This window comes from Chaetodon auriga, chromosome 15 (genome assembly GCF_051107435.1).
Source record: "Chaetodon auriga isolate fChaAug3 chromosome 15, fChaAug3.hap1, whole genome shotgun sequence".
Classification (NCBI taxonomy): Eukaryota; Metazoa; Chordata; class Actinopteri; order Chaetodontiformes; family Chaetodontidae; genus Chaetodon; species Chaetodon auriga.
In genome coordinates, this window is record NC_135088.1 from 17,763,544 (window position 1) to 17,789,112 (window position 25,569).

General features: G+C 41.9%; 1 protein-coding gene across 2 annotated transcripts in view; it reads right to left on the reverse strand.

The window, feature by feature from the left end:
* The window catches only part of gabrb4 (gamma-aminobutyric acid type A receptor subunit beta4), a 52,636-nt gene extending 50,399 nt beyond the window's left edge, over positions 1 to 2,237 (reverse strand). Inside the window, exon 1 of one of the 2 annotated variants that reach the window (XM_076750194.1) lies at positions 998 to 2,237. In XM_076750194.1, coding sequence (XP_076606309.1) covers positions 998 to 1,077 — 80 coding nt within the window. In that variant the 5' untranslated portion in view covers positions 1,078 to 2,237. The remainder of the gene's footprint in view (positions 1 to 997) is intronic. The other variant, XM_076750195.1, reaches the window with a different exon arrangement.
* Between the last annotated feature and the right edge of the window lie 23,332 nt (positions 2,238 to 25,569).

Genomic DNA, 25,569 nt, shown 5'->3' on the forward strand with positions numbered 1-25,569 from the left:
ATAGGCAGTGCAGCTGTTCATCAAGCTGGCCAGTTACAGGACTTGTGGGTTTGACACCTGGGAGCATCACCATGAGGGAACATCAGTGACACCTGAAACGTATACAAGATTGCTCCCCTTTGCCTTTCTTCAGGATCATTCTAATGGGATCAAAATGTCAAAAAAGAAAAAAAAAAAAAAAGTGCGACCCACTTCTCAGTGAGCACCTAAATCTCATAAGTGAGGCTGTAGGTTACTGCAGACAAGGGAAAGGAGTAGGCCATGGGGGATGTGTATCAGCGCCTTCCATGAGCAGACCATAAAGGAATTGATCAGGAGATTCTGACTGTGATGCTGTTCATGAAGCCTTGTGCGGTCATTCATACTGTAAACAATACAGGGACGAGATTATTGAAACGGTAAATCTTACACCCTGCCTCCTACTCTGAGAGCAACAGCAGCTGTTGACCTGCCGGGATTATTTTTCGATTGGGACTAATTTGGATCGGGTCAATAAAACGGGAAATGAAGATGATTGTATGAACACGAATATTAGTTTGCGCTTCCAGAACAAAATAAGTGGGCTTGCGGGCCGAGTGTCTCCAGCACTGTAGACTCATACATCTGGCTGCTGTGGTGTAATCAATCGATTGTCGGCTGATTGATCCTATCATAATCATCGGCTGAGCCTCCCGGAGCCTAATGAGGGCTGCCATTCAGGTCGGCTCACGCTGAAATTCGCCCAAGCCAATACACACAAGTATATCCCCATTTTCATATCGGGGGTAGGTTACGGTTCACAATAGGCTTGATACAGTGCACGCGCATGTTTTTACGCTCGCGCGCGCCACAGCTCCATCTATTAGGGCACATATCGGCATCAATGCCCCTAATAAAGTAGGCCTGGGTCCGCTGTTAATGCGATTTGCCACATCTCAGCCTGTTATTGACCGGTAATCACGTCTATGGTGTGAAGCTTTTTTTTTTTGTTTGTTTCTCCAAGCGACGTTTTTCTTACCTTTGAACAAAGCATAAGAAGGACAAAGCCGCCAGAGCAGAGAAAATTCCACATAATTTATCTTCTTGACGACCCAACATCTCCACAAATCCTTATATATAGTTTCTATAATCCAACCAGTCCAGTGGTCCTCCAGGAAATGCACAAAGTAAAAACTGGCAATCAAAAAATAATTGCCTTTTAAAAATGTCGAATAAACTAGCCTACATCTACGCATGCGATGTCTTCATTAAAATAGGCTTCTCGATTAAAAAAAAAATAATAAAAAAAAATCTCGTAATTGGCCCCCGCTGTTTTTTCCCGGCTATGGAAATCCGTGCAGGTCACAGAGCCCCTCGACCAACACCAGAAGATCAGACATCTTGCTCAAAAACAGCATACACAATACTTTTAAAAGTGATGACAAGTCTTCTTCCCCTTAAAAAAACAAACACTGGCATGAATGACTGAGCAGCAGCCTCTTGATGATCAAATTGGCGGATGAAATTTCCCAGTCCAAATCTGCAGAAGAGGCATGGTTCCAGCGATGCTCCAGCGCCAGACTATTCCACAACGTGATGTTGTTAAAAGATATTTGTTTGAGCTGGAAACGCTGGTCGGCTGGAGGGGAGCGGTGGGTTCAAAAAAAAGACAAATGAAATCTTCATTCCCTTTTTTTTTTCTTCCCCGTTGCTGCCGCTGATGATGATGTAGATCAGCGCAAAGTCACTGAGGGGAAAATGCACATTGAAAAAGCACTGGGTAATATCTGATGCAGACGTCAGAGCAGGCTATATCACTCCTCTGGTGAAAAAATTAGATGCCGAGAAATATGGATGGCCCCTAAGACGCCAATGCACGTATCACAACGCCGGGCTTCATATCTAAGATGCAAACCTATTTGAAAAGTCCACTTGCCTCCGCTCGCTGCCCAGCGTTAAATGGCGTTTGGACACGTTAATGTGGTCCGCTCCTCTTCTCCTGGAAACACTCAACAAATGACAGAGAATCAACAGTCCGAAGAGACATGATGAGCAGATCTTGCCTCTTTTTTTTTTTTTCCTTTCGATTTCTTCTAGTTCTTAGTTGAAATTAAAATAATATCCTACTGGGGGGAGAAGGGGGGGACACCTAAGGTGAATTCCTTAGCGACAGCCTGTTCATGCGCTGAATTGTCTGTCTATTCTCTCTGAAACCCATTAGGATGCTGTGAGTGTGTGCCGGTGCGTTTTCATGCATTTCTTCCACTTTTCTGAAACTCGCACACACGCGGGCAAGCACCCACACACAGTCATACATGCAGGCACACGTGCGCGCACACATAACACGAACACGCGCAGCCTTTTTGGGATGTATGTCTGATTTATGTCATTCCTTATCGCGAATCTCGTTTTTGATGTGAAACATACATATCCTTAGTGGAAATTGCCAACGCGCACATCACAATTCAAGAATCGCACGAGCTTGTGTTTCATACAGAGGAGGAGGTTTTCTTCAGGGATCTCTGTGCTGTCCAGTTGCTAAGCAACCCATCCAGCACTGATGCAGTTGTGGTGGTTCGAAGGCTCTGCGCAAAGGCTCATTTAAAGGAGCAGACCCAGTGCTGTCACCACTGAGGTGTCAGTGGGACAAAAGCAGACAGCAACTGATGTACCATGGAGTCATATCTGTTAGACTGGGGGGGTGGGGGGGTCACCACTTATAAGAATACATGTAACAGAAATGTGGCGTGTCAGGGATACCACACTTTACTTTTGCTTCATCATCATTGTCCTCATCATCATTATCATCATGGCCACAGGCACTGTGATAAGAGTCAATCAGTCTGTGGCCTCAGATTTTTTTTTATTTATTTATTTTTTTTCCACTTTGAAACATGTTCATAGTCAGCAGGAATTTGTTGCTGTTGAATATTCTCTGCTGTCCTTCATACCCTGAAAAAGAGGAAGACTCAGTTTGTCCCTCCCATAGGTGATGTCACGGCACTCAACAAAAAGGATACACTGACAAAGAAGGAAAAATGACTGTTCTGTTTGATTTTCCGGTGATGCTTTCATGATTGGACAATAATGCTACCCTTACGTCAATGTCGGTGTAAAACCAAAAACATAGATTAATTCTACATTTGTATTTTGGCTTTCCTGTGCTCTGGCTTTGGAGGAGACACAGCCTATTAACTGGACTGTCCTCAATCCTCCAATCATGAGACAGACATAATGTGGACATTTCAAACAGAATGACATTGCAATTACATAGTGCACATCAAAGGGTAACACCATGACTGACCATGACCTGGCACCCAAGGGTGAGCAATTAACATAACACGATCTGCAAGGCACAGACCGGCCTTCACGGTTCACGTTCCATCACAGGGGTGAACAGTTATACAGACAAACTTCCATAGTTTGATGGCTGTATATCTGTTCTCTGACATTCTTGGAAGGGAAGGGTGAGGTGAGGGGTATTCAGCTGGTTGTAATCTGTAACCTCAACGCTAGATACCACTTAATCTGACACATTGGGCCTTTAATTGTAGCACTAAAGCAGTAAATTGAGTATGTGGATGTTCAGTTGTGACATTGGAAACACTTGTTTGACAAGAAATAAAAAAGAATCAATCAACTCATGAACCAAGTTAAGATCTTTTTTTTTTTTTTTTTTTGTCAAACTAAACCTCTAAAGTCTAAAGTCTTTTTATGCAGAGGAGTTTGCCTGCAATCTCAGAAACCTTTGCTGACTGGCCTGCTTCTTGCTTCTTGAGTGTTACCTGAAATTTAAAATCAGATTGGTTAGAACCACAATCAGTGTAATAGTTTTTGGGCAGCAAAAGGTTCAAGGGGGCTTCAGAGGGAGAACAGATTCCTCGTCAGATTAACTGTCTTCCTAATAAATGTAACTGTTGAGGAATTCTTTCAGTGGCCACAATTTAGAGTTTGTAATCCTGAATCAACTAATAATAATCCTCAAATTCAAGAAGCCAACCTACTTGCATAGGTTGCTTGCTTGCTTGCTTGCAAGAAAATATTTTTTATTCAATAATTCTCAATGTTTTCCGACACAAAGAAATATATGGTGCACATTTAAATTCATCTCTGTTTGTTGACACTTTTGGAGTGTATGAAAATAATTAGCGTGGCAAGAATTTTTTTTTTTTTTTTTTTTTTGGCTAAATTAAGGGAGGGTCTTCTATTTTTCCATGCCCCAGATTTCTATTTTATTCCATCCTTTTCTTGTGACATTTACTGTAAAAACAGATTTAACAGATACATCAAAAACAGCCTTCTGTGGGCACCACGGATCATAAAAGTACATTTTGACCTCTCCTAATGTGTGATTTGGGTTACGTACAATAAAATGGTTTGTCGCACCAACATATTAAGCTTTTTTGTCAAGAGGAGGGTCCAAAGCAAATATCAATAGCAACAAGTGTTTTGTTGTAATTTTTTTTAAGTGAAATGCCAACCCCTCCAAAAAAAACCAGTCCGTAAATAGAGAGAAGTGCTGTATTTGCTTGTAATCCCATAAATTCTTCAACCAGAGGGCTTTCACCTTTGAATGTGTGGTTGATCCCTTACTCAGCCAGTACCACATTGGTTTTCAAGGTGGGATTCAGTGATTTAAATGCAAATTATTCATCAGACCATTTGAGAATAAACTAGCTTGACGTACTCCCGTTGTTTAATCAGTGTATTCATGCATAGGCACCAAGGCAACACTAACTGTGCATGCTGAAGAAGCAGACTTGTCCATATATGTACTGCTTGATGGTAGTCCATCTCCCATAGGTTATGTTGGTGGGAACCAGTGTAGAGCAGCGTCTGTACAGTACAGTAATGGAGTGTAATATGGACTTAGAACCTGTGTGACAGCATGCTACATGGACCCCTTCAGTCTCTGGTCACAGTCGGTCTGTGTTTCCCTCTATAGTTGGTCATACTCACAGTACTGCTCCCATTCACAGCATTCTCTGATGCATTCTTTGACTGCAATTAACTCTAATTGGCATCTATGACAAGGAGATCCAAGCCCCTGAGATGTGCATGTACCATGCTCTTTTTTGCTCCATTCATATGTTGCATAACACATGTGAGTTACTGGGTCACCCTTGCTCCTCTGATATAAATAGTATCACATGGTTAATGCATTGGTGCCTTCCAGTCACTCCCTGTTTCTCTTGCTGTTCATATCTGTCAAACACCCCAATTGACTCTGAGTAACTATATCTAACTGATGTGTTTCAACATGTTTCATCCCTTCTTCATGCAGCCTCGCCATCAGTCAGCGGCAGAAGTGAATATATGTGTTTTCTAAAAGGGGGTGACTTAATGAGAGTTCACTTAACGTTAATGTGTTGTGGGATTTTGTGCACTCCCTTTGATTAGAGAATGCAATCAAGGCTTCTTGCGAAGACGTTTCATTTACGACAACACAGTCTGTAACTATGAGGTGAAATGACAGCTCAAGTTCATGTTTGGTCTCCTTTACTGTGTTAAATCAAGTTGGTACCAATGCTGTCGCGCCTGGGTTTGGAAAAGCAGACCAGGTGACCAAGCTGGAGAGACAGAGATTGCAGCATTGGCCTGATTCATCTCAACTTGATGACCTGTGTCCTTATATTCTGTTACACAGACTTGGTTTACCTCGTCAAGATGGAGGAATGAGTGATGTGATTTCACCAGGACAATGCAAACTGTCCTTGGTCTCTGGCATCCTGCTTCTATGGCAAGCCCAAGAGGAAAGTCTGTTCCACCCCGTCATGTTCAGTGCTCACATTTATATTTGAAAGTCTTCCTTCAAATAGGTGAAAACCCCCCCTTACAGCAAAAGTAAGACAGAATAACAAATCCCTTTGGTATGGTACCCTTGAAACCCATATCCAGCCCATATCTAAACCCTGTGTTTCTACAGCAGTACTCTTAAATGTAGGCACAGATGCTACCTTGCTACCTGTAATGGCCACATCAACCACATGACACACGACATAGAAGACACAGTGGAATATGAAAACACAAACGAGGACATCAAATGTTTCATACTCTTTTTTTTTTTTTTTTATCATTTTTTTTATCAGTGTTTTCAGTTCTCCTCATGGCCCTGGTCACACACAAGCCAAACCCTCAAATCTCAAATTGGGAGCTTAGTTGACCTCCTGACCTAATTAAGACTGATTTGGGCAACCCTCTAAAAGCCCCATAAAGTCAGAGTCAGGTTAAAACTGATGTGCAAGTGTTCTGTAAATAGGAGTTTGATGGCATGTGAATCAGCTTTAATCCATGATGTATGTACTGTATGACTTTACACTAGCAGGTCAAAGCAGCACTGTGAGAGCTCACCTCCCCTCTGTGTAACAGTGCACCCGACAAGCTTTGAGAAAATGAAGGTTCAACTTCAATGTACATCACGTCGCTCATTGACCGCAGAGATGAGATTAGAGGCTTTGAAAACACACGGCACACGGCTCTGAAGCACTACCTCGAAGCAGGCTACCAAGCAATTGTTGCTATGCTACCATAGAAAGCCCAATCAAAGTGCAGTGTGTTGCTCGTTGAGGCTGAACTGCACCACAATGTTCCAAATACTTGCGAGGAGCACTGTTTACACTCAAACCATAGATAGCACACAAGAAAGCAGGAAAATGCATGCTAATGCTTCCACTTTGTCCACCTCAGGTTTCTGCAGGAAAAAAACATTCATGTAAACAAACCAGAATGATGCATCAAATGAATAATATCCTCTACTCATCATGCGGTCTAGTGTATAAACTACAGAATGGCAGACGTATGTGATTTATGACCTCAGCCTGACATGAATGACATCCATTCATAATTATTAAAGACCCCCTCCAATGAAAATCGTGTTTTTAACCTTGTCAACATGTTGATATGGAGTTTTTTATGTGCCGCAAGACATATCATGAGCGAAATAAGCGGTCAACGGCGTGGCTGAGCATTTCCACCTTAGAACTGGAGTGGACCGATTACAGTTTCAGCAGTTTCAAATACAGATTCAAAGTCAGGGTTTCATATGTCAACTTGTGAGGTGGGGCTTTGCTACAGTGAAACGATGGGAATCAGAGAAGCCAGGTGTAGCTACTTATACGTATTTTGCAAGATAAATGTCACTCTTTTCAAAACGATGGCAGAGACGTGTTTTGTTTCGATTGTAAAAGGAGAAATGTTGAGCCTTCGTGTGTGGCCAAAGGATCTGAAAATTTTACACAAAAACAGATGCCACAAAACTTGACTACGTCCAACAAATGTGGGATGTGCTAGATTATGTTAACCAATGTTAACTTGCCAAGTCCCATGATGATTCATGTCAAATGCTGACAGGACATTTTATATGGCTTGGGGGTGTTGACGATTAAGTCATGGCGAACGTCACTCAAAGGGGTTTGACAGATAGCGAAGCTGCTGAATTAGATGTTGGCTACATTCATTACGATAATTCTGATAGCAAACTTCACATGACTTTGGGGACTGTTCATGAAGAAAGCACGTCATGTTAAAGGTCGTCCTCACAGCTGCTCATATAACGTTAGCAAGATCCGGTTCTGTCAGTCAAGTGCATATGGCAGATGGGAGTTTTCCTTCCGTTTGTGTGTTTGATGAGCGGAGTCGAAGGTTAGCAGGTTCTCTCAAGCTGCAGGTGAGCAGCAGAGAGGAGGGTGGAGATAGAGGTGGGGAATATTTGCACATACTAAATAAAGACAAAGTGTAGAGTTACATCAAAGCTATTTTAAGGCATGACGAGAGTTTTTTTTTTTCCCATGACCAAAAAACCTCTAAATATGTCATTTTGATGAACAGTTTTTAGGGTTTGAATCAATGCAAGCAGAGGAATTTCAGATAAGGTCATTAAATGAAAGACATTCGACTTCAATATTTACTACTTAGTTTCATGCTCGATTGTTCCGTTCGGATGTTAGATTGCTCACAGCAATGTACCAATGTTACAACATAATTGGAAATTAATGAACACATCCTTATTGACCATAAACAAGAAAGTCATGGCCCTTGAAGAAAATGAGGGAAAATGTAATATATATTTGAAAAAGATCGATAATGATGACACGAGCTGCTTGTCCTCGGGGGGTCTGAATAATAACCACACTAAGCAAAAGATTAGATGTGTGACACCGCCCTCTGTGAGATAATTCCTGCTTTGTATTTTTGTGCAGTTACATGAAATACAGAGTCCACAGCCAGCCAGCAGCTTAAAACACAGTCTACCTGTTCATCCTCCAAAGTGAGGAGAGTAACGCCACCCTGCAGGCAGCACACAACTAACTGACCTGAAACACTCGTCTGTCCTCTACACCAGAGGAGTGCACATCTCAAACGGTCACATGCTTTGCCAGCTCCTAAATTAGCATGGGCGAGGCGCAACACTTGATGCTAAATAGCTATTGATGGAGGACAAACACTAATACGAATCTGTAATTCTGTCCCTTACCTCACCCATGTCCCTTTGCAACTCTCAGTGCATTTCATTTATAGAACACTTGGGGTGGTGCATATTTAACCAGACCCCCGTGGCCTTTTATTGATACAATCAAAATAATTAATTAAGTGTTTGTAAAGGTCTGGCACGAGGTTAATCTTCTCAATGGTTTATCAATATCACAACAGCACGTCTGTGACACATGTGTCGTCCAGCAAAGTCTGGAGTCAGTAAGAGCATTACCTCTCTCCCTCTTGAGAATCAGCGTATGTAAGTGTGCTTGTTTGTCTTTGCATGTGTGAGTAGGTACATGCTGTCTGCGTATGTATCATGTCATATATTCCTCTTCGTTTTTATCCTCCATGTATGTTTTATATTACACTGTCTAGATGGATTTCAGCACGCCATTGATTTATCTTTTATCTAACGCAGTCTTACTGTTGCTCCCAGTGAGCTTGGCTTATGTCTGTACGGTGGAGCCTTCGGTCGGTCATTCTCTTATTCCTCTGGCAAAAGGGTAACTCATGTAATGCCCTCATTTGCATTCAAAGTGTCCTAATTTCTTTTTCCCTTAAAATTCAAATGTCAAAGCCTGATGCAACAGCCTTTCAGTTGTCTAGATAACGCAGAAACAATGAATGTCAACAGCACAGCAAACAGGGATTCACCACTATACACCAAAAATATGTAGCATTTCATAAATAGTAGCATTTTGTCAAAAATAGCACTGTAGCATCCCTTCCTCTTTTCCTATCTGTATTCTACGTGGGATTTCTACACGGAACTCCTGCGAGAAAGGGTTAATGAATTCCTCACACAGATAGATATTGCCATGGAAACAGCTGCGTGACTGCTTGCAGCTTGTATACACACAGGAGAAAAAAAAAAAAAACAATGGTGCCAAAGGTATTTTAAAATTCAGCGAGCAGAGGCTTTCCAGTGCACATAGCTGCATTTAAGATTTTTTTTTTTTTTTTTTTTTTTTTAACAAGCACAGAGCCACAAAGAGTGAGGAGTAGCCACCTTGCACCCTCACCCCTGGTCCTCCTCCCTCTCTCTCTCCCTCCATCTTTGCAATTCAAAGGAATGTGATTGGCATTGGAGATGCATTTGCAATAGCCATGGAGTTAATGCATTCAAAAATATGAGGTCTGGATGTGGTAGATGGGAAATAATACTCTGCTCTGTCATTTCCTTTGCAATAACAAAGTGCACACACACACACACACACACACACACTCAGCCACTAAAACACACACACACACACACACACACACACACACACACACACACACACACACACACACAGTAACACAATTCCAGCAGAGAATAATTAATTCACAATATGAAACAGACCTTAGGCAACGTGCCTCGCGGTTGAGCTGAAAAAGAAGGAATAGATTGAGGGCCGTGATGCTTCTTACACTCCCAAATACAAAAATGTACAAATACACAAAACCACGCATGGCTGCACACACACACGTACACACACATTGCGCACATGTACATGCAATAATTATTTGTCCCTTAAGATTATACAATCCTGGCCGTGTTTTGAAAATAGGTGGCACAGTACACTATGTGCTGCTGGGATAACCTAATCCATCTCAGCACAAAAACATGTTCTTTTAGTGCCATTAGCCATCCTCCCAATAGCAAGTCAATAGTCTCTCGCACTGCCCAAATGGACTTTTATGCTTGAGTCTGCAAATATGACTCTATAGGTTGGTTTCCACAGTATTCACTGCTGGCACTCAGTTGCTGAAGCAAAATAACTGTGTTTAGATTCATAAATATTTTGAGATGCATTGAAAAGCTTTTAAGTCCATAGAGAGGAGTTGGCATAGTGATGCAAGGAGCTGTAGGTGCAGCGAGCACAGAGCACAGAGTGTTCGGTAAACAAACAAACAAACAAATAGAAAAAAATACATAAACAGGGACAAGTGGAAACGTTAAAACGGAGATAAGCCTTTTTTGTGACTTGCAGAAATCTGAGTGGCTTTCTGAGCATTTTGGGCTAAAACGCTCTCACTCACTCACTCAAGGTTGTTATTTTTCCTCCTCCAATTAGAAACAAGAGCAGGGAATTCTCCCAGGAACTGAACCACATTCCATCAGCATGTGTCCTGTCCATTAAGCTGGATGTGGAGTGTGTAGTATGCTCCATTTTTGTAGATACGTTCACTATATTACATGGCAACAGCAACATTCTTCATGCTGTAGGCAATGCAGCCATGTCATGTCGTGCAGCTGCAAGACAACAGTTTGGTTTGGTTGAGACGGTATTCAATAAATTGTGTAAGTTAATTCTATCATTCTATATTCATGATATTGCGTTTCATTCGTTCCCTGTTAAATTAACAACGCAGTAAAGCAGGAAACATGAAAACGAATACAATCACATCAAGCGCTCACATTCACTTGACAAAAATGAATTCAGGCTATTTTCAGAAATCAACAAACAGCAGCTATAATTAGTGAGGAAATGTCACAGGTTGGGGCTCACAGGGGATCACTTAATTCACAATTTGAGCTCAGACCGATGCATCGGTTTGTGAGTCTCATTCATCCAGGTTAATTAAAAAGAGACGGACTTCAGCAATCCCCTCATCACACAGCAGGACGAAATGTGGTCAAGTATAATTACACAGCTGTAAGCAGATCATAATTGGATAATAATTTTTTAGTAATTCCTTTTGGGATTCAATCCTCCACTGGGAATTTTTAATTGATGAGATAGCTCACAGCTGCCAGAAGTTACAAGATTAGGTGACTATCATAGCTTATCACACAAGCACAGAGAAGTAAGTCATAAAGCAAATTAGTGGGAGGCTCTATGACTTTGTCAGGCAGGTACGAAGAGATATTATCTTATTTGCTAAATGAGCCATGGATGGACACTATCATTTTTTATAGCTACACATTACACGCCAGGCTTGCACAGAGACATGCAGGCGAGACTTTGAGGGTGCGTTTCTTTTGCCTTTTCAGTCTAAAAATTTTGATGTTTCTAATTATCAACAAAGATTTTCAACAAAGTAAGATTTGAAGGTCCCTGATGAGTCCATACAAAAAGTGAAGGGTGAAAATGGCATGTTGTGGTTCTAGGGAGGGTTACGTGTCAGACCGTTTCTTGGTCAGGCACAGTGAGTCCCGTCCTGTTGGTGAGTCCTGTCGGCACCACGAAGAAGCGCTTTCTGATCTGATGGTCACACTTCTTCTGAGGTTGCCAGATAACCGGCCACGACTCCAGGCAGTCACTGATCCTGACCAATAGAAGAAAAGTTAAAAGCTCGGCGTCAGGGAGAAGAAAACACTGAATCTGGCACAAAAGAAACCTACTAAGTATGTATGATTGTTAATACAGATGGATACTGATAAAAAGTTCCTAAAAATATCAGGAAAATTCCTCTCTGACGCAGCATTCACAGGAAATAATCTCAAAAGTTGAAAAGATTGGGACCACTGTTTTAATGTAAACTTTAGCAAGAAAAGGAATAAGCATATTGCCCTAATTGCTGCCCTTTTCCTTTAAAACCCACAATCCAGTGATTTGAAGGAAGTTTTGCTCGTACTGGGCTCAGGACCCTGCAGATCTTGCATGTCTTTACATTATGTTTTTTCTAATCCATGATATATGTACGTATGTCTTCCTCCTGGTGGCTTTGTATGGAGTCTCTCTCTAAGTAACTGTTCCAGTGGACTTTATGAGTTTATTCATTGCAAATTTGTTTCTTTCAAAGTCTTGTGACAATGCACGAGACAGAGCGACGCATGTGTAACTGCTGATGTTCATCCTTGAAACAACTGCTATGCTGCAAACCATCCAGTGCCTTCGATGTCACACTGACACACACACACACACACACACACAAACCTGTCTTTGAATTCATAGGTTTACTTCAGAAGCTGCTGTGACTTGTCTCACTGTCTTTCAGCAGGCAGGAGGTTCTCACCAACGTCGTCAGGTCACAAGTCTCACCTTCACACACACCTCCAGAATAGTGACTACCAGCTGCTGTGACTGACATAACGTCACATTTCCAGAATTCCTAATTATTTCTGAGACACTTGAGTCAACTGGGATCGGAGTGGCAAAAGAAACGTGTAATGACTCGGTGATATACAGCAACACGAGGCAAAGATACAAGTCACAATTTTAGTTTGAGAACAAAATGTCTTGAGGTTGCCAGTCAGTTGCTCATGGCACCGTCCTCCATCTTGAAGCAGGTGAAAATGGAGGTAGGCAGCAGGGAGATTCCAGTGAACAGGAAGCTTCAAAACAGAGAGGAAATCTCAGCAGCTGGTGAGTTGTGTTGATTCACTTGTGTTGATCAATAATCCTATCAACCCGCCGCAGATATATTGTGGTCATTTTGTGCGACGGGCAGTAAAATCTTACTTATTACCCCCTTACAGTAATGCGGAGCTGTTATTTATTGCAGACATTATTTAGCCTGATATTCGCTTTTGAATCAGCTCCGGCTGCATGCTGACCTTGAGCCTCTGTCTCATCACCACACTTCTTTCATTAGAAATATCTGGACATGGGGCACACCAGCCTGAAATTGATATAATTTTTTTTTTTTTTTTGACAAAATTGTATAATAAAACAGTGACAACGTTCCACTGAAATGAAATGTCACTGAAATTGATGGGTTATATTTCAGCAGCTGTAAAATCCCTTTCTGTGTATTTGGTCTGTAGCATCTATAAGAAAATGTGCTGTCTTCACTTTTATTTTATTTATTTTTTTGTTTTGTTTTTTTGTTTTTCTTCACCAGAGCAGGAAAGGATATTTCAAGTAAATATGCATGTGTCAACATTACTGTGTAAATTCAATATCTCACTTTAAGTGCTAAATGAGAAAGTACAGTGTCTGAACAGTGCACTACTCACACTGTACACTGCATGTGAATCAACAGCGCTCCAACACCTCCAAATAAAATACTTTGTCTCCATGTTTGTTATTTTTTTATTTGTTTGGGGCTTTTGAGTTCTCATGCCCAAGTTTCTCATCACCTTTACTTTCACTCAATTACAAGAATGATACCATTTAAATGTTCTGATGACAGTCATCCTGCTGATTTCTGATTAGCAGCAACGTGCACTGTCTGTTCCTGATGCTCTCATGTGCACACACAGTATACACATTATCTCACTTGCTCTGTTACCATTCTGTGATTTTATGGACCAGTAATATACAGCACATGTCATGGTTCAGGGCACGCCTTCAGGAACAGCTGCATGCTGACCTTCAAACCCTAAACCCAAACAGCCAATCACAGCCAATCTGTCAACACGTGCATTTCTGTTGACACAGCTTCCAGTTTCTGTCGAAATGGCCGTGTTTCAGGGCTGCTGCGAGCTGTACCTCCATGCTGAGGCGAACACAGCGGCAGTGGTGCACAGAGGTTCTGGAGCAAAGCAATCTTTGCTTGTGACTCCTCTCCCGTGATTAAACGAAAGGCACACACCACATAAATTGTATTGCCCTCCCATTCAATCTCAAATAGCATTTCAGGGGCCTGAAAATGTTAACTTATTGCATTATTTCAGTTCTGTTACATGCTTCAACCTTGCCAGTTTTATCAGGGCCGAAGCTATTAGTCACATCTCGATCTATAGCACAACCTCTGGCCTGCCTCATATGTTTTCATGTGGCCTGGCTGGCTGCTTTATTGGTGCACCCACACAGATGGCTGGAAAGATGCCAACATTCCCCTTATCATTGACAAATATTCCTGTTTTTCCTGACCTTACCAGCAAGCTAAAACTATCCTTGTTTACTTTCAACAATGCAGTTAAGTCTTTCTTGGCTGAAATTTTGATGAGATGGAGACTCTGGAGCCTCCTACAGAAACCATGCAGGCTAACTACTTGGCCTCTCAAGGCCAACCGTCTGGTAGCAGGCAAACCCACGCTTCAGAGGAAGGCCTTTGTAACTCCTCAGCCACTCAGCTGGACAGATAAATTACAGTGCCCACACACACAGAGCCAGAACAATGAGCGTAGCCGCTGCACTACAGCCTTGCTATTGTACATTAAGTTAGTGGCTGACCTGTACCAAAGGAGGAGAGGGACACCAAACCCTGGATAGCAATTCTAATCCAGAACCTGTTTGATATAATATTTTTTTTATGTGAGAGGGAGTAGCAGAGACAGCAGTGGGTCACTGATGCAGATGGCTTATGTATAATGACCCACAATAACCACCACCATCATGTCTTGGGGAGGGCAGTGGAGTCGAAAGCGTTCTTCAGCCCGGCAATGGACAGAGTCCAAAGCAAATATGACAGCCCGGGGGCCCCCAGACAGGGTGGCTGTTACATGAATCCCTATCAAAACCTAGTTGTCTGTCTTCAGCTCTCCCAGCGCACACATCGACAGGCTTCGCAAGTGTCCCTCACTTGAGCAGCGTGACCACAACAAACATGCATTCAGGATGGTTAAGCCCACATTTCAGAGATGCCACAAAGACAGTCTATACCACCATAAGAAAATGAACTGCTGGCAAACTTCAAATGTGAACCTAACTGATATGATATCACTTGCTGCAGGCAAATTTTAAAAATGTTTTGACGAAACATTGTTTAAAATCTCTGGACAGTCAAAGGGCTATGTCAAAGATCCTTGTGAAATACGTCTTCATATTAAAGACCACACAACACAGAAGCCATCATGACACCATTATGACCAGGCAGGATAAGGGGGGGCTTTTAGGCATCTGCATCCAGGCCCATCATCACCTATCACCTACCTCATAATCTATCTATGGGTATAAATTGCACCATTTATCAGCTAGTGCCGCTGCTGACGTCCTGGATGCCACAATCTTAAATCACACTGACATTAGACCGCTGTGATGTACTACAATATGCTGCATCTCTCTCAGATTTCAGCCGTGTGATCCCATCAGCAGCAGGGATGGCACAGGTGTCACTTTCAAAGAGGAAATTCCCCCCTGCTGGAGAACAAGGAGATTAGAATAGTTTTCCTGGCAGATATACAGCACTGACTTTGCAACAAATATTGCTCATGCCAAAACTGTTTTGTCTGAATTTTTAAATCCTTGTATTAAAATACAAAAACGGATTTAGAGAGGTTCAGGTCCTTTGACATGAGGTGTAGTGACAGCAGACACCTCCTTCACACAGTGTGATCACTGTGCCTATAGGATGGGTGGTGAACAGCCTTGGTCAGTGGACCACAGTGCACTCCAAATGAATTATCTGGAAGCATCTCTCTTGCTTTAACACATCTTCACAAGGAGAGGTCTGTTACCTGGCCACCACAGTTAATCAGATACTAGCAAAAGATGCAGCAGAGCGCAAATTAACCAACATGCAACGACCCGATCTTTCCCATCTTAAATGCTACTAACTTAGTCATGGCCACTCATGAACTTAGATTACAACCAGGTAACCAGATGTCCTCTCTTGTTGAGATCCTACTGGGAGAGCAGAGACTGCAACCATGAGCTGTGAAGCTGTCATGTGGTACTGCTGTAGAGCCTTGAGGGCCACTCTCACCATCATCCATTTCTCAGGCTCATGTGTGTATGCAGGTAGTCCATACACATTCATTACATATCCAGTCACTCCAATGAACTACACAAAAGCCTTTGCTCTCACCAATGCACTAATGAATAAATGAGCTTGTAAATCACTCAATCATCCTGCCAAAAAACAAAGATGTTTCTTAAAATGAAGTAAAATGAGTGCACACTCCTCACTGACAGTCGTCCTGAGGGCTCACTTTTCTGAGCAGATATGCGGTTTCACACACGACCCATAAACAGAATGGCCTCCTAACTGTGGAGGTGCTGTATCGGAGTAAAACCAGATGCTGGTTTCTGGGCACTTCAACAAGACTAGGGTCTACAGCCATGCTAGTAGATCTGTAAGGGTGCGTGTCAACATAGCAATATAGCATTAAATCTGTTTAGTAGATATAATGTTTACTTTACAATCTTAGTTTAATGTCTTTGCAGGCTAACATTTGCTAATTAGCATTAGCCAAAGTACAGCTGAGGCTGATGAGAATGTCATCAGTTCTGCAGGTTTTTCGTCCAAAGCATTGGACAAATTGAAACTGTGACTACTTTAAAGCTTGAAGAAAAGTGAGGAATCACCTGGCCATCATGAATGCCTAGAAGTCAACTCACTATAGCGACCTTACCTCTTGTCAGTCATTTTACATTGCTCATATAGGCAGTGCGACTGGATGGCATCCATACAATTCAGATCAGCATACAAGCCAGACCACTAAAGCACATCATCTGGCTCATCAAATCACAATCGAAGTATCCAGATGCACCACTTAATCTGTCCTGGCATAATTGGATGATAGAAATTGCAGTGAAACAACTGAAGCCAGCGCTGTCTGCCCATTTGATCCTATGCAAACTATGCCAGGGACTCTCATGGTTGACACCAACATAAGCATAGTCGTATTGGCATGTTGCCACTTTCAGTTCAGCTGTTGACATTTTTTATAGATTCCTTGCTGTCTTCCCTCTTTGTTCGTCTGCATAGATAATGAATGGGATGTTGTCACTTAGCAGCTACTGCCCTTGCTAATAGAATTAAGACATTACATTGAAACTGCCAACTTCTGCAAGACAATAAGGTATTGTGTGTGTCTACGCAGTTTATTACTTATTGTGACAGTTTAGACCTTCATTGTCAAGTAGTTCAAGATCAGATAATTCTAAGTACTTTACCTCCAAACATGAATGCGTTCAAAGTACTATTCTGACTCCATCTAACTGTGACTTCCAGGAAAATAATTTAAAAATAAGGACTCCTATGACATTTGTGATTAAATGAAACATTGTGTGTTCTTCGCAATATGTAACACAAAGTGTGAAATGACCTGAGGTCAATGTCATTTTAGTCGTGAGCAATCAGCAAACACTGCACTGTTCATACCTCATTGGCCCCGCTGATTGTGATGAGATCAATATATGGATACAGTGAGGGAGAGCCCACAAGTCTACATGTTAAACAAGTCCCTCATTTTCCTTAAAAACTGCTCTATTTGATTAAGAAGTATCAGTAATGACAATAATATATCTATTAACAATTATATCAATTAACATGACAATTACTGATTGAAAATATGAACTGATTTTGAGCACAACATCAGGTCAACATTTGTCAATGTTTTCTAAACTTTTTTTAGTTAGTTTGGATTTGTTTTGTTATATCACCACTCACAATTTATTCTTTCAGCTGTGAGCAGCTCCTTCATTTCCCTTGTTGATTGCATTGTGGGAGAATGGTGTCCATCCACACAGTACAGGTTCAGTGCACTTATTTTTGTCACTTTTTCATGGTGAACATGCTAAATAATTAAAGTCTGCTTGGAATTAGGGATGTAGTATGGAATTGGGACAAGCCATTTGTCTGCGAGGCATGCTAACTTTAGCCTTAACTCCCAGTATGCTGTGTCACACTACTTCACCCAAATGTTTTTTCCAGTTTGTAGCAGTTACCTTATGAGCAATACACCTAGAAACATAGTGAGCACAACCCCAATGTAGAAGTTCTAATAAATAAAAACATTTATTAAAAATATCTGAAACCAAAAGAGACAAGACTGATCCAAAATAGGAACTGTGACCAGACCAAAGTGTAGAAGGGACATGCTGGGGGCCTGAACAACTAACTGTTATCGAAATTGCAATATGGCCAAGAGCACTATCCAAATTGCAGAAGCTGCAATTTTTTGATCAAGGTAAAAAGTGTCACAGTATCCCGTTATGAATGAAGCATTGTGATGCTACAGAGTTGCTTCAGCCTACAAATCATATTATCAAGATGTAAGGGACCATGCATGCCTGTTTGGTCCACATCCCATCAGCAATCATACCTTGAATTTCCTGGGAACATTCACAAAGATACAGCGGGGTATCATCTGCATTGTGAGGGAAAGCAATTAGCTATTATAAGAAGAACAGTGGCTGGGATAAGAGTACAATCAGTTCTGGGGTTTAGTAAAACTACACACATTTGCTTCATAAAAATTATTAATTGTATCTGCACCTTTTTTGGTTCTATCTGCATGACTTTAGATGTAATACATCACTTTGAAAGATTTTTATAAATAAGACCCATAATAATAAAATAAACATAAGACTTGATCTATTATTCAGCTTTCCTGGCACAATTAGAATCAATCTTTTTTTTTTTCTTTCTTTTTTTTTACATTAAGTTACACAGGGTCTGTTGGTTGAGCAGAGATATCTTTTAGAAATATAAAGCTTCATAAAGTTACACATGGTCGCAGCAGGAGGCACCCAACTACAGCCAGAATCTAATGCAATGGCCACCAGGGATCTTCACTGGAGCAACCAGGGGTTAAATGCCCCCCCACCTCATTGGGTAACTGTAGGGGTACATATGAAAATATATGTTCCCCTATGTCTGGAATATAATTTGTTAAATATCTGACTTTTTTTTTTTTTTTTTTTTCCCCCACACGAATCTCCCTTGAAGCACCTATTTTTCCAACAATCATGTAGACTTTGTTCTGGCCCTAGTGATCTAAATCACGCAGACTCCCAACAGGAACAGCTGCAGAGACCACTCCAGGGGAAAGGAGGTGTGTGTGTGTCTGTTTCTATATGTGTGTCTGTGTGTGCGCCTCTCTATGTCTGTGTGCATGTGTCAGTCTGTGTGGTGGGGTTCAGCCAAGGGACCTGAGCCATCTCAAAGCAGCTGCGCTACTCTTTTAGAGAGGTGGCCTCACATAGATGGCGACGAATTAATCAGGTATAAGCAGCACATGCTGTATTAGTTTGATACGTCTGTTCATCATTGCCTGAAAAATGAAAAAGTGACAGAGCTCATTTAAAGCTAGTTCTAAATGCATAAAAGAATTAAAATCATGTAATGTAAATTCGTATAACAAGCATCCGACTCAATCAGCTATTAAATGATTTATGCCATAATTAAGCTTACAGTGCATATACTATAATCACAGTCAATATTACAAATAAGCACATGACTGACTGACTTGCTTTCTATCTGTGTGTGTGTGTGTGTGTGTGTGTGTGTGTGTGTGTGTGTGTGTGTCTCTCTGAGATGGTCAGTGTTGAATTAAGCGCACTTGAAGCCTGATTATGCATTCTTCCGTAATGCAGCCTTCAGTGGCCACTAATTTAGAAACAGAATCTTCCCCAGGGCTTCTTTCTGCTTTACTTGGTATATATGGAGTCCCATATAGATGATTCACCTCATATACCATAGGCAAGGGGCTGTGAACTCATGGGCAGGTTCTACAGGGTCAGGGTTTGGACCTCCATATTTCCATGCTTTCACACTAAAGCAACCCAGAAAGCAGCGGTCATTACTGCAGGCAAGCCAAGCCCTTCTCTTGTGGTGTCAAACCAAATGTAAACTAATCTGTCAACCTAAATGTGCACAGCTCAGTATTCTGCATGTCTAAGAGACCCGAGGGAAGAAACTCATATACTGTACAGTATCAAGCAATGGCAAGACCAGAGCCAACTGAAGGGCCTGGAAAGCAAATGGATTGTGCAGCACAAGAGAGAAAAGAGAAACAGAGATATGGAGGAAATTACAAAGTGCAGGTTGTGGTTGTGGGGAAGATTTTAGTCGACCCCACTGAAGATTGTTATTATATTGTATGATATTGTGCTGCAGCACTTCTTTATTCGCATGATAGAATAACAGCACCGTGAGGATTACATACTGATCAACACATTGCAAGAGGACACTTGTGTGGCCTACTTTTTCAAATATTTTTTGAGATGTGTGAAGTGTGGCCAGCATCACCTGTCCCTTGGGTATCCTCTGATTATTTGTGTGTGAAGATCCAGTGTAGGTGTGTAAAATGTGGCACATTTGTGCCTTCTGATCACATCTGACAGAGCTGAGAAAAAATGGTGGTGACAAAAGAGTGCTGATTTGTGCAGATGTGGACTGTCCTCAGGGAGCCCTTTTTGCGCACGCGCTTCATTGATTTCCCAACTGAGGGTAACTGTGGAACCAGAGGTCACACCCCAGCGCCCTTGCACAGATATTCACCCTTTTAGGGGAATAGGATGTACACAGTGAGCAGACAACAAAGTGTAACATCACATTGTCCACACATGTCACCACTCGTGGCTAATGGCCTCCTGTATCAGCGAATGAGCAGCCTTTAAGAGGAGAAGGACATTTCAGAAGCAGATAGAGATAGACAGATAGATAGATGTGATTCCAATCAGTAACCCTTGACATCCTGTGGTTAGTCAAGGAGTGGTCCAGTAAAGCTATTGGTTCTTTCCTGGTAAAGCACATCAGAAGCCACTACATCATTCGTCCCACACTGTCAGCCCAGAAGTGGCGTGCGATTCTCTCCCTGCACATTTATCATGCCGTTACCGCTGGGATAGCAGGCAAGGCCAAGGGATGAAAAAAGAAGAAAACATATATTTCTAATGGCATTTGGAATTGATTTTAGTTGTCAATGCCAAAACATCAAGTACTGTTCATTGGACCAGTAGTTTAATATCATGACGTATTCCATCACTGCCAAGTCTTTGTTCAGAATCATCAATCTGTTTGTCAAGTTTTGCAAAAGGCTTACAGTATAATGCTGTATTTTCTCCATTCAGCATATTGGTTTCATTCCTGGAGTACTGTGCGTACAAAGGAGAAACTGCACAATCTGTTTAAAATAGATCTCTGCTAAATAATGCTGCAGTTAATAAATGAAGCAATTTCATAAACTTTTATTATCATTTCTGCCGAGGAGATTTGTTTTTGTTTGGATAAAACAGTAAACTGCTGACATGCCCTCTTGTCCTGCCATTGTAAGTGCTCTTGTACAATCAGAGGCTGAAAGACAGGATTGATTTATGAATCTACCTCCTTCTGCCCGGAGGTATTGATAGACCACTCGTCACACCGCATCTCATTGCCACTATTGATTGCTCTGTATTTCAGGGTGGGGGGCTGTGACCTTAGATACTGTTGTAGACTGCCTGACTGTCACTCACTTCACATCAAGGGTCACACGCAGCCCTCATACAACCCATAATACCTGCATAAGATCACTCCTTCTCCTGCGCATGTAGAGCACTCTGTCTGATTATCAACAGCGTTCTGTTTGGACTGATGCTCTCTGAATGTAGAAAGTTACAAACGGGGATGGATCTAAGTGTGTATACATAGATGCACCACAAATGATAAACCCATAGCAAACTCATAAAGAAAACTGTGAACAGTAGCAAATAAATAGCTGTTATGATGAAAAACAGAGCAAGAGGACATGATGTTACTGCAATAAAACTAAACTCTAGATATGCTGTGACAGAATCAAATCAGCACCTATAGTCCTGCAGTCTGCAATGTGCTCTAATCACATGTAAATATGCCTATTTATAAATGCGTGTGTGTTTACATGTGTTGGTGCGTGTGCAGCGGGTTCCATGTGTGTTGCATAATGAAACCTGCGTGAAATATTGCAGGGTTGGACTATTTGCGCCTCCATTTATGTTTGTGTTGGCATGCGTAGGATGGCTCTGGAAGTGTGACAGGTGAAGTCTCCACCTGGCCCTGCTGGGTCCACCTGCTCCCTCGCTGGCAGGTGACGCAGAGGGGGCAGACTGTTGCCATAGGGAACGGGCGGACCAGTGAAAAGGATTTCTCTTAGGGGCAATCTGGAGGACCATGGGTGAGCACTTAGTTCCTCAGGGTTACTGGCATCTGTCAGCGCTTGGTGACTGGCACAAAAGGCAACACATAATTAACTTCATTATCTCACCTGGCATTGTTAGTCTGGGTGCTAGCATATTCTTTTATCCTTTAATAGAGTGCAGGCTGTATTAAATAGGAGGGTGTGCATCAGTCTGCTGTTCGCCTCCGTGGTATATTTCTGTCTCCTGCTTATGTTTCATTGGAGCGCCTCCTCAGAGGCCCCCACCCCCTTCATGTTGGTACCATTATAGCTCCTATGACTGTCTGTACTTCTCTCTCTATGTGTGTTTTTGTGCACCTAATGCCACTGAACACAGAAGCTTCCTCTGACAGCATATGTTTGTGCTGCCGGGCCACGTGACGAGGAGGAATCCCGCATGTGGAAATTGAATGCACGTCCTGTTTCTCAAACAGACAGCGAGCTGCAATGGTTGAAAATATTTTGATGAAGCTATGACTAATGGCTGGGAAATCCGCGATGGCATAACGCGGATGCTGATTTGTTTGCGCTGCTTAATTTAGTGTAAACAGACGGGACAGGACTTCAAATGGCATCATCAATTCCGGTTTGATTTGAGCTTGCTTCAGAAAATACAGCTCTAATTAGAAATACCTTACATAAAATAAATATCTTAAAATACAGGCGCGTGTAATATCAAAGGATCTGATATATAAGCGGGTTGCATTTCCAGGAGCATGCATTGCATAAAAAGCATAGCAAACTTAAGAGTGATGAAAGCCCTCTTCTAATCAAATCACAAACAAGGCCAGTAGTACAGCATGTGTTTCAAAAGAGGGTGCCATACCGCAGTTATTGACTGGGGAGGATGCCAGTAAATTTGCATTTCTCAACAGGATCCAGTAAAGGGGGGAAAAAATGGGGAAACCCCCTTGAACCGAACAAAGCCCACAGAGATTTTCAGTCTCATGGAAGTGGGCCTCACAGTGGTAGCACAACGAATGGCAGCCAAGCTGTGTCTCATGAGTGAGGCATGGGTTAGTACAGAATTACTCCACAACAGCACGCCCATTGGTTCAGAGAGGAAAAGACAGCTCAATCCGCTCCTGGGGGGAGGGGGCTGCTGAGGGGTGGACAGCATGGAGAGATGAGGATCCAGGAGAGGAAGCATGCATGGGAAAAAGAGCTCCACAGAGCCTGTGGAGCGGAACTGCAGTACAAGACGGACCTGAACAAATGTGATAATAAGATAAGAGCAACAAAGGTATAGAATAGGGAAGAAAAAGATATATTAGACAATGAAGGCTTGCAATATAGTTGCCATGGAGATGAGCAAGTCTCCCAAGCCTCGTCATTTCTCTGACTCCTCCCGTGAACGCCGGGATAAAAATAGACATGGGCAGAGAACAAAGAGCTATTTAAAAAAAAAAAAAAAAAGAAAAAAACAACAAACAAAAAAAAAAAGACGAGTGAAGAAGAAAGGTTGTGGGAAAATTGGGACATGTGTATAGAAGTGCATGTGTGCGTCTGCGTGCGCTTGATTGGTGACTGAAATGGTGTAAAGCGACCACGCTCCTCTGTCAAATGGTGGAGCAGAGTGAGTGACAGACAGTCTGCTTATCTGGGCAAGGAAATCCCATCATTACCATTTGTCATTATTAAAGCAGCAGAGGAACAGTGTGAGGGGCTGCTGGCTTTGTCTTCACCAGCTGCAACAGCCACATTTACACTTCCTCCTCTGATTTCTTCTGCTTCTATTATTACCATCGGTATTAATTGTAGTGGTGATGACATCATGCACATTGTGTGTATCGTATGACGTATGATAAAAATGTATGTAACATTCATTTGTATCACATTTGTGTTAGAATTTATCATTTTTAAAAACAAAATCTACATTCCGGTTCTGATCTTAAGAACACTTTCTGATGGTTACTGCTCCTTTAAGTATGTGATAGTTTTTAGGTAAGCTTTTAAATATTAAGTTAATTTAAACAGGTGGAGCTTCTTCCTCTTTTTTTTTTTTTTTTACCTCTGATCCCTTCACGTTATATTAGATATGACACGCTCTAGTCTACCGCCATGTGCCACTTTCATACCACATACACATTCTCAGCGGGTTATTTGAGTGTGCAGTGTGCTCACAAGAGAGAAGTGACAAAATAAAGTATACTCAAAGCACACACTGCGCACACCAAATCTGCTCAGTTCTGGAGGGAGTCATTGATGCACGCTGTTCTCCCACAATGCAATGTACATAGGAAATAGAGGAGCTCTTTCTTTCAGTTTGGGAAACAAAAATTAAGTTGCGGTGGTGAAACGGCACTTTGAAAAAGTTGCTTTTCGATTAACATCCAACATCACACATATTACATCATTTCCTGTTAGTAGAAAGTGGTTAAACGTTGATATTTTTGCACACTAATTGCTAAATTGCTATATGGTGAAATTCCTAATTAGAATAGATTTGCAGGGAAACCCCGCTGGTTCAAACTGGTTAAAGAGAAGCTTAACTCCCCCGAAACGTTGTATTTTTGCTGACCTCTAGTGGTTTTGCATCTCACCTTGCTGCAGCGATGAACAGGTGGACTCAAGGACGCTGTGACATCACTGATGGATGGACTTTTTACCACAGTCAGCAGTGATGCTGGGTGTGATCGGAGGTGAAACAGGCTTGAAACTGGTTTCTCTTTAGAATGGAGCACAAACTGTGAAATGTCTCTTTGGTTCGCATGTCGTGTGCTCTGTATGCAGCTTCACGTGTGCAAGTTTCATGTCCACTAGCAAGCCATCAAAACAACAAACCTAAAATGGAAATAGATTTATTCTGTTGACTCAGGGGAGAAGACAGGCCCAGAGAGGACCCAGAGAGTGGCAGCTGGCCCTAGCTAACAGGACAACTGCTAATGGGACACCCCATCTGCTGCTCCTGTTTTCCTGCCCACCGCCCATCCGAGTGCCAACCTCTGTGCTTCTGGAAAATGTCCTGAGCTCCCCTGCTGTCTGGCATCCATCATCTCATAACATTATCGACACCAACATCCACAGTGCCCTCAACATTTGACATGGCAACTTCTAGTGCACAAAAACAAATGACAAATGATGAGATTCACGGAAACTAGTGGTGAACAGCACATTTTGTAAAGTATTGCACTTAAGACTGCCACATAATTCACTTGACTTTTTACTTCATACCACAGTGGACTTTTTACTCTGCTGTCTATTTGAGGTTTTCTAAGCAAACCGCACAGTTTAAGCTCAACATATGATGTACTGCTATGTTCAAGCTGCCTAATGGCAGGAAGTGGCTGCACCTGAACCACCAACAACATTAAGTTGCTGCTTTCACACATTAATAATTTAACAGCAGAAAGACCATTCACTCTTCGGAAAGAGCACTATTACTTTTGATCCTTAAGTACATTTTACCTTTTTACTTTGTTTCAGATGCATTTTTAAATGCAGGACTTACTTGCTTT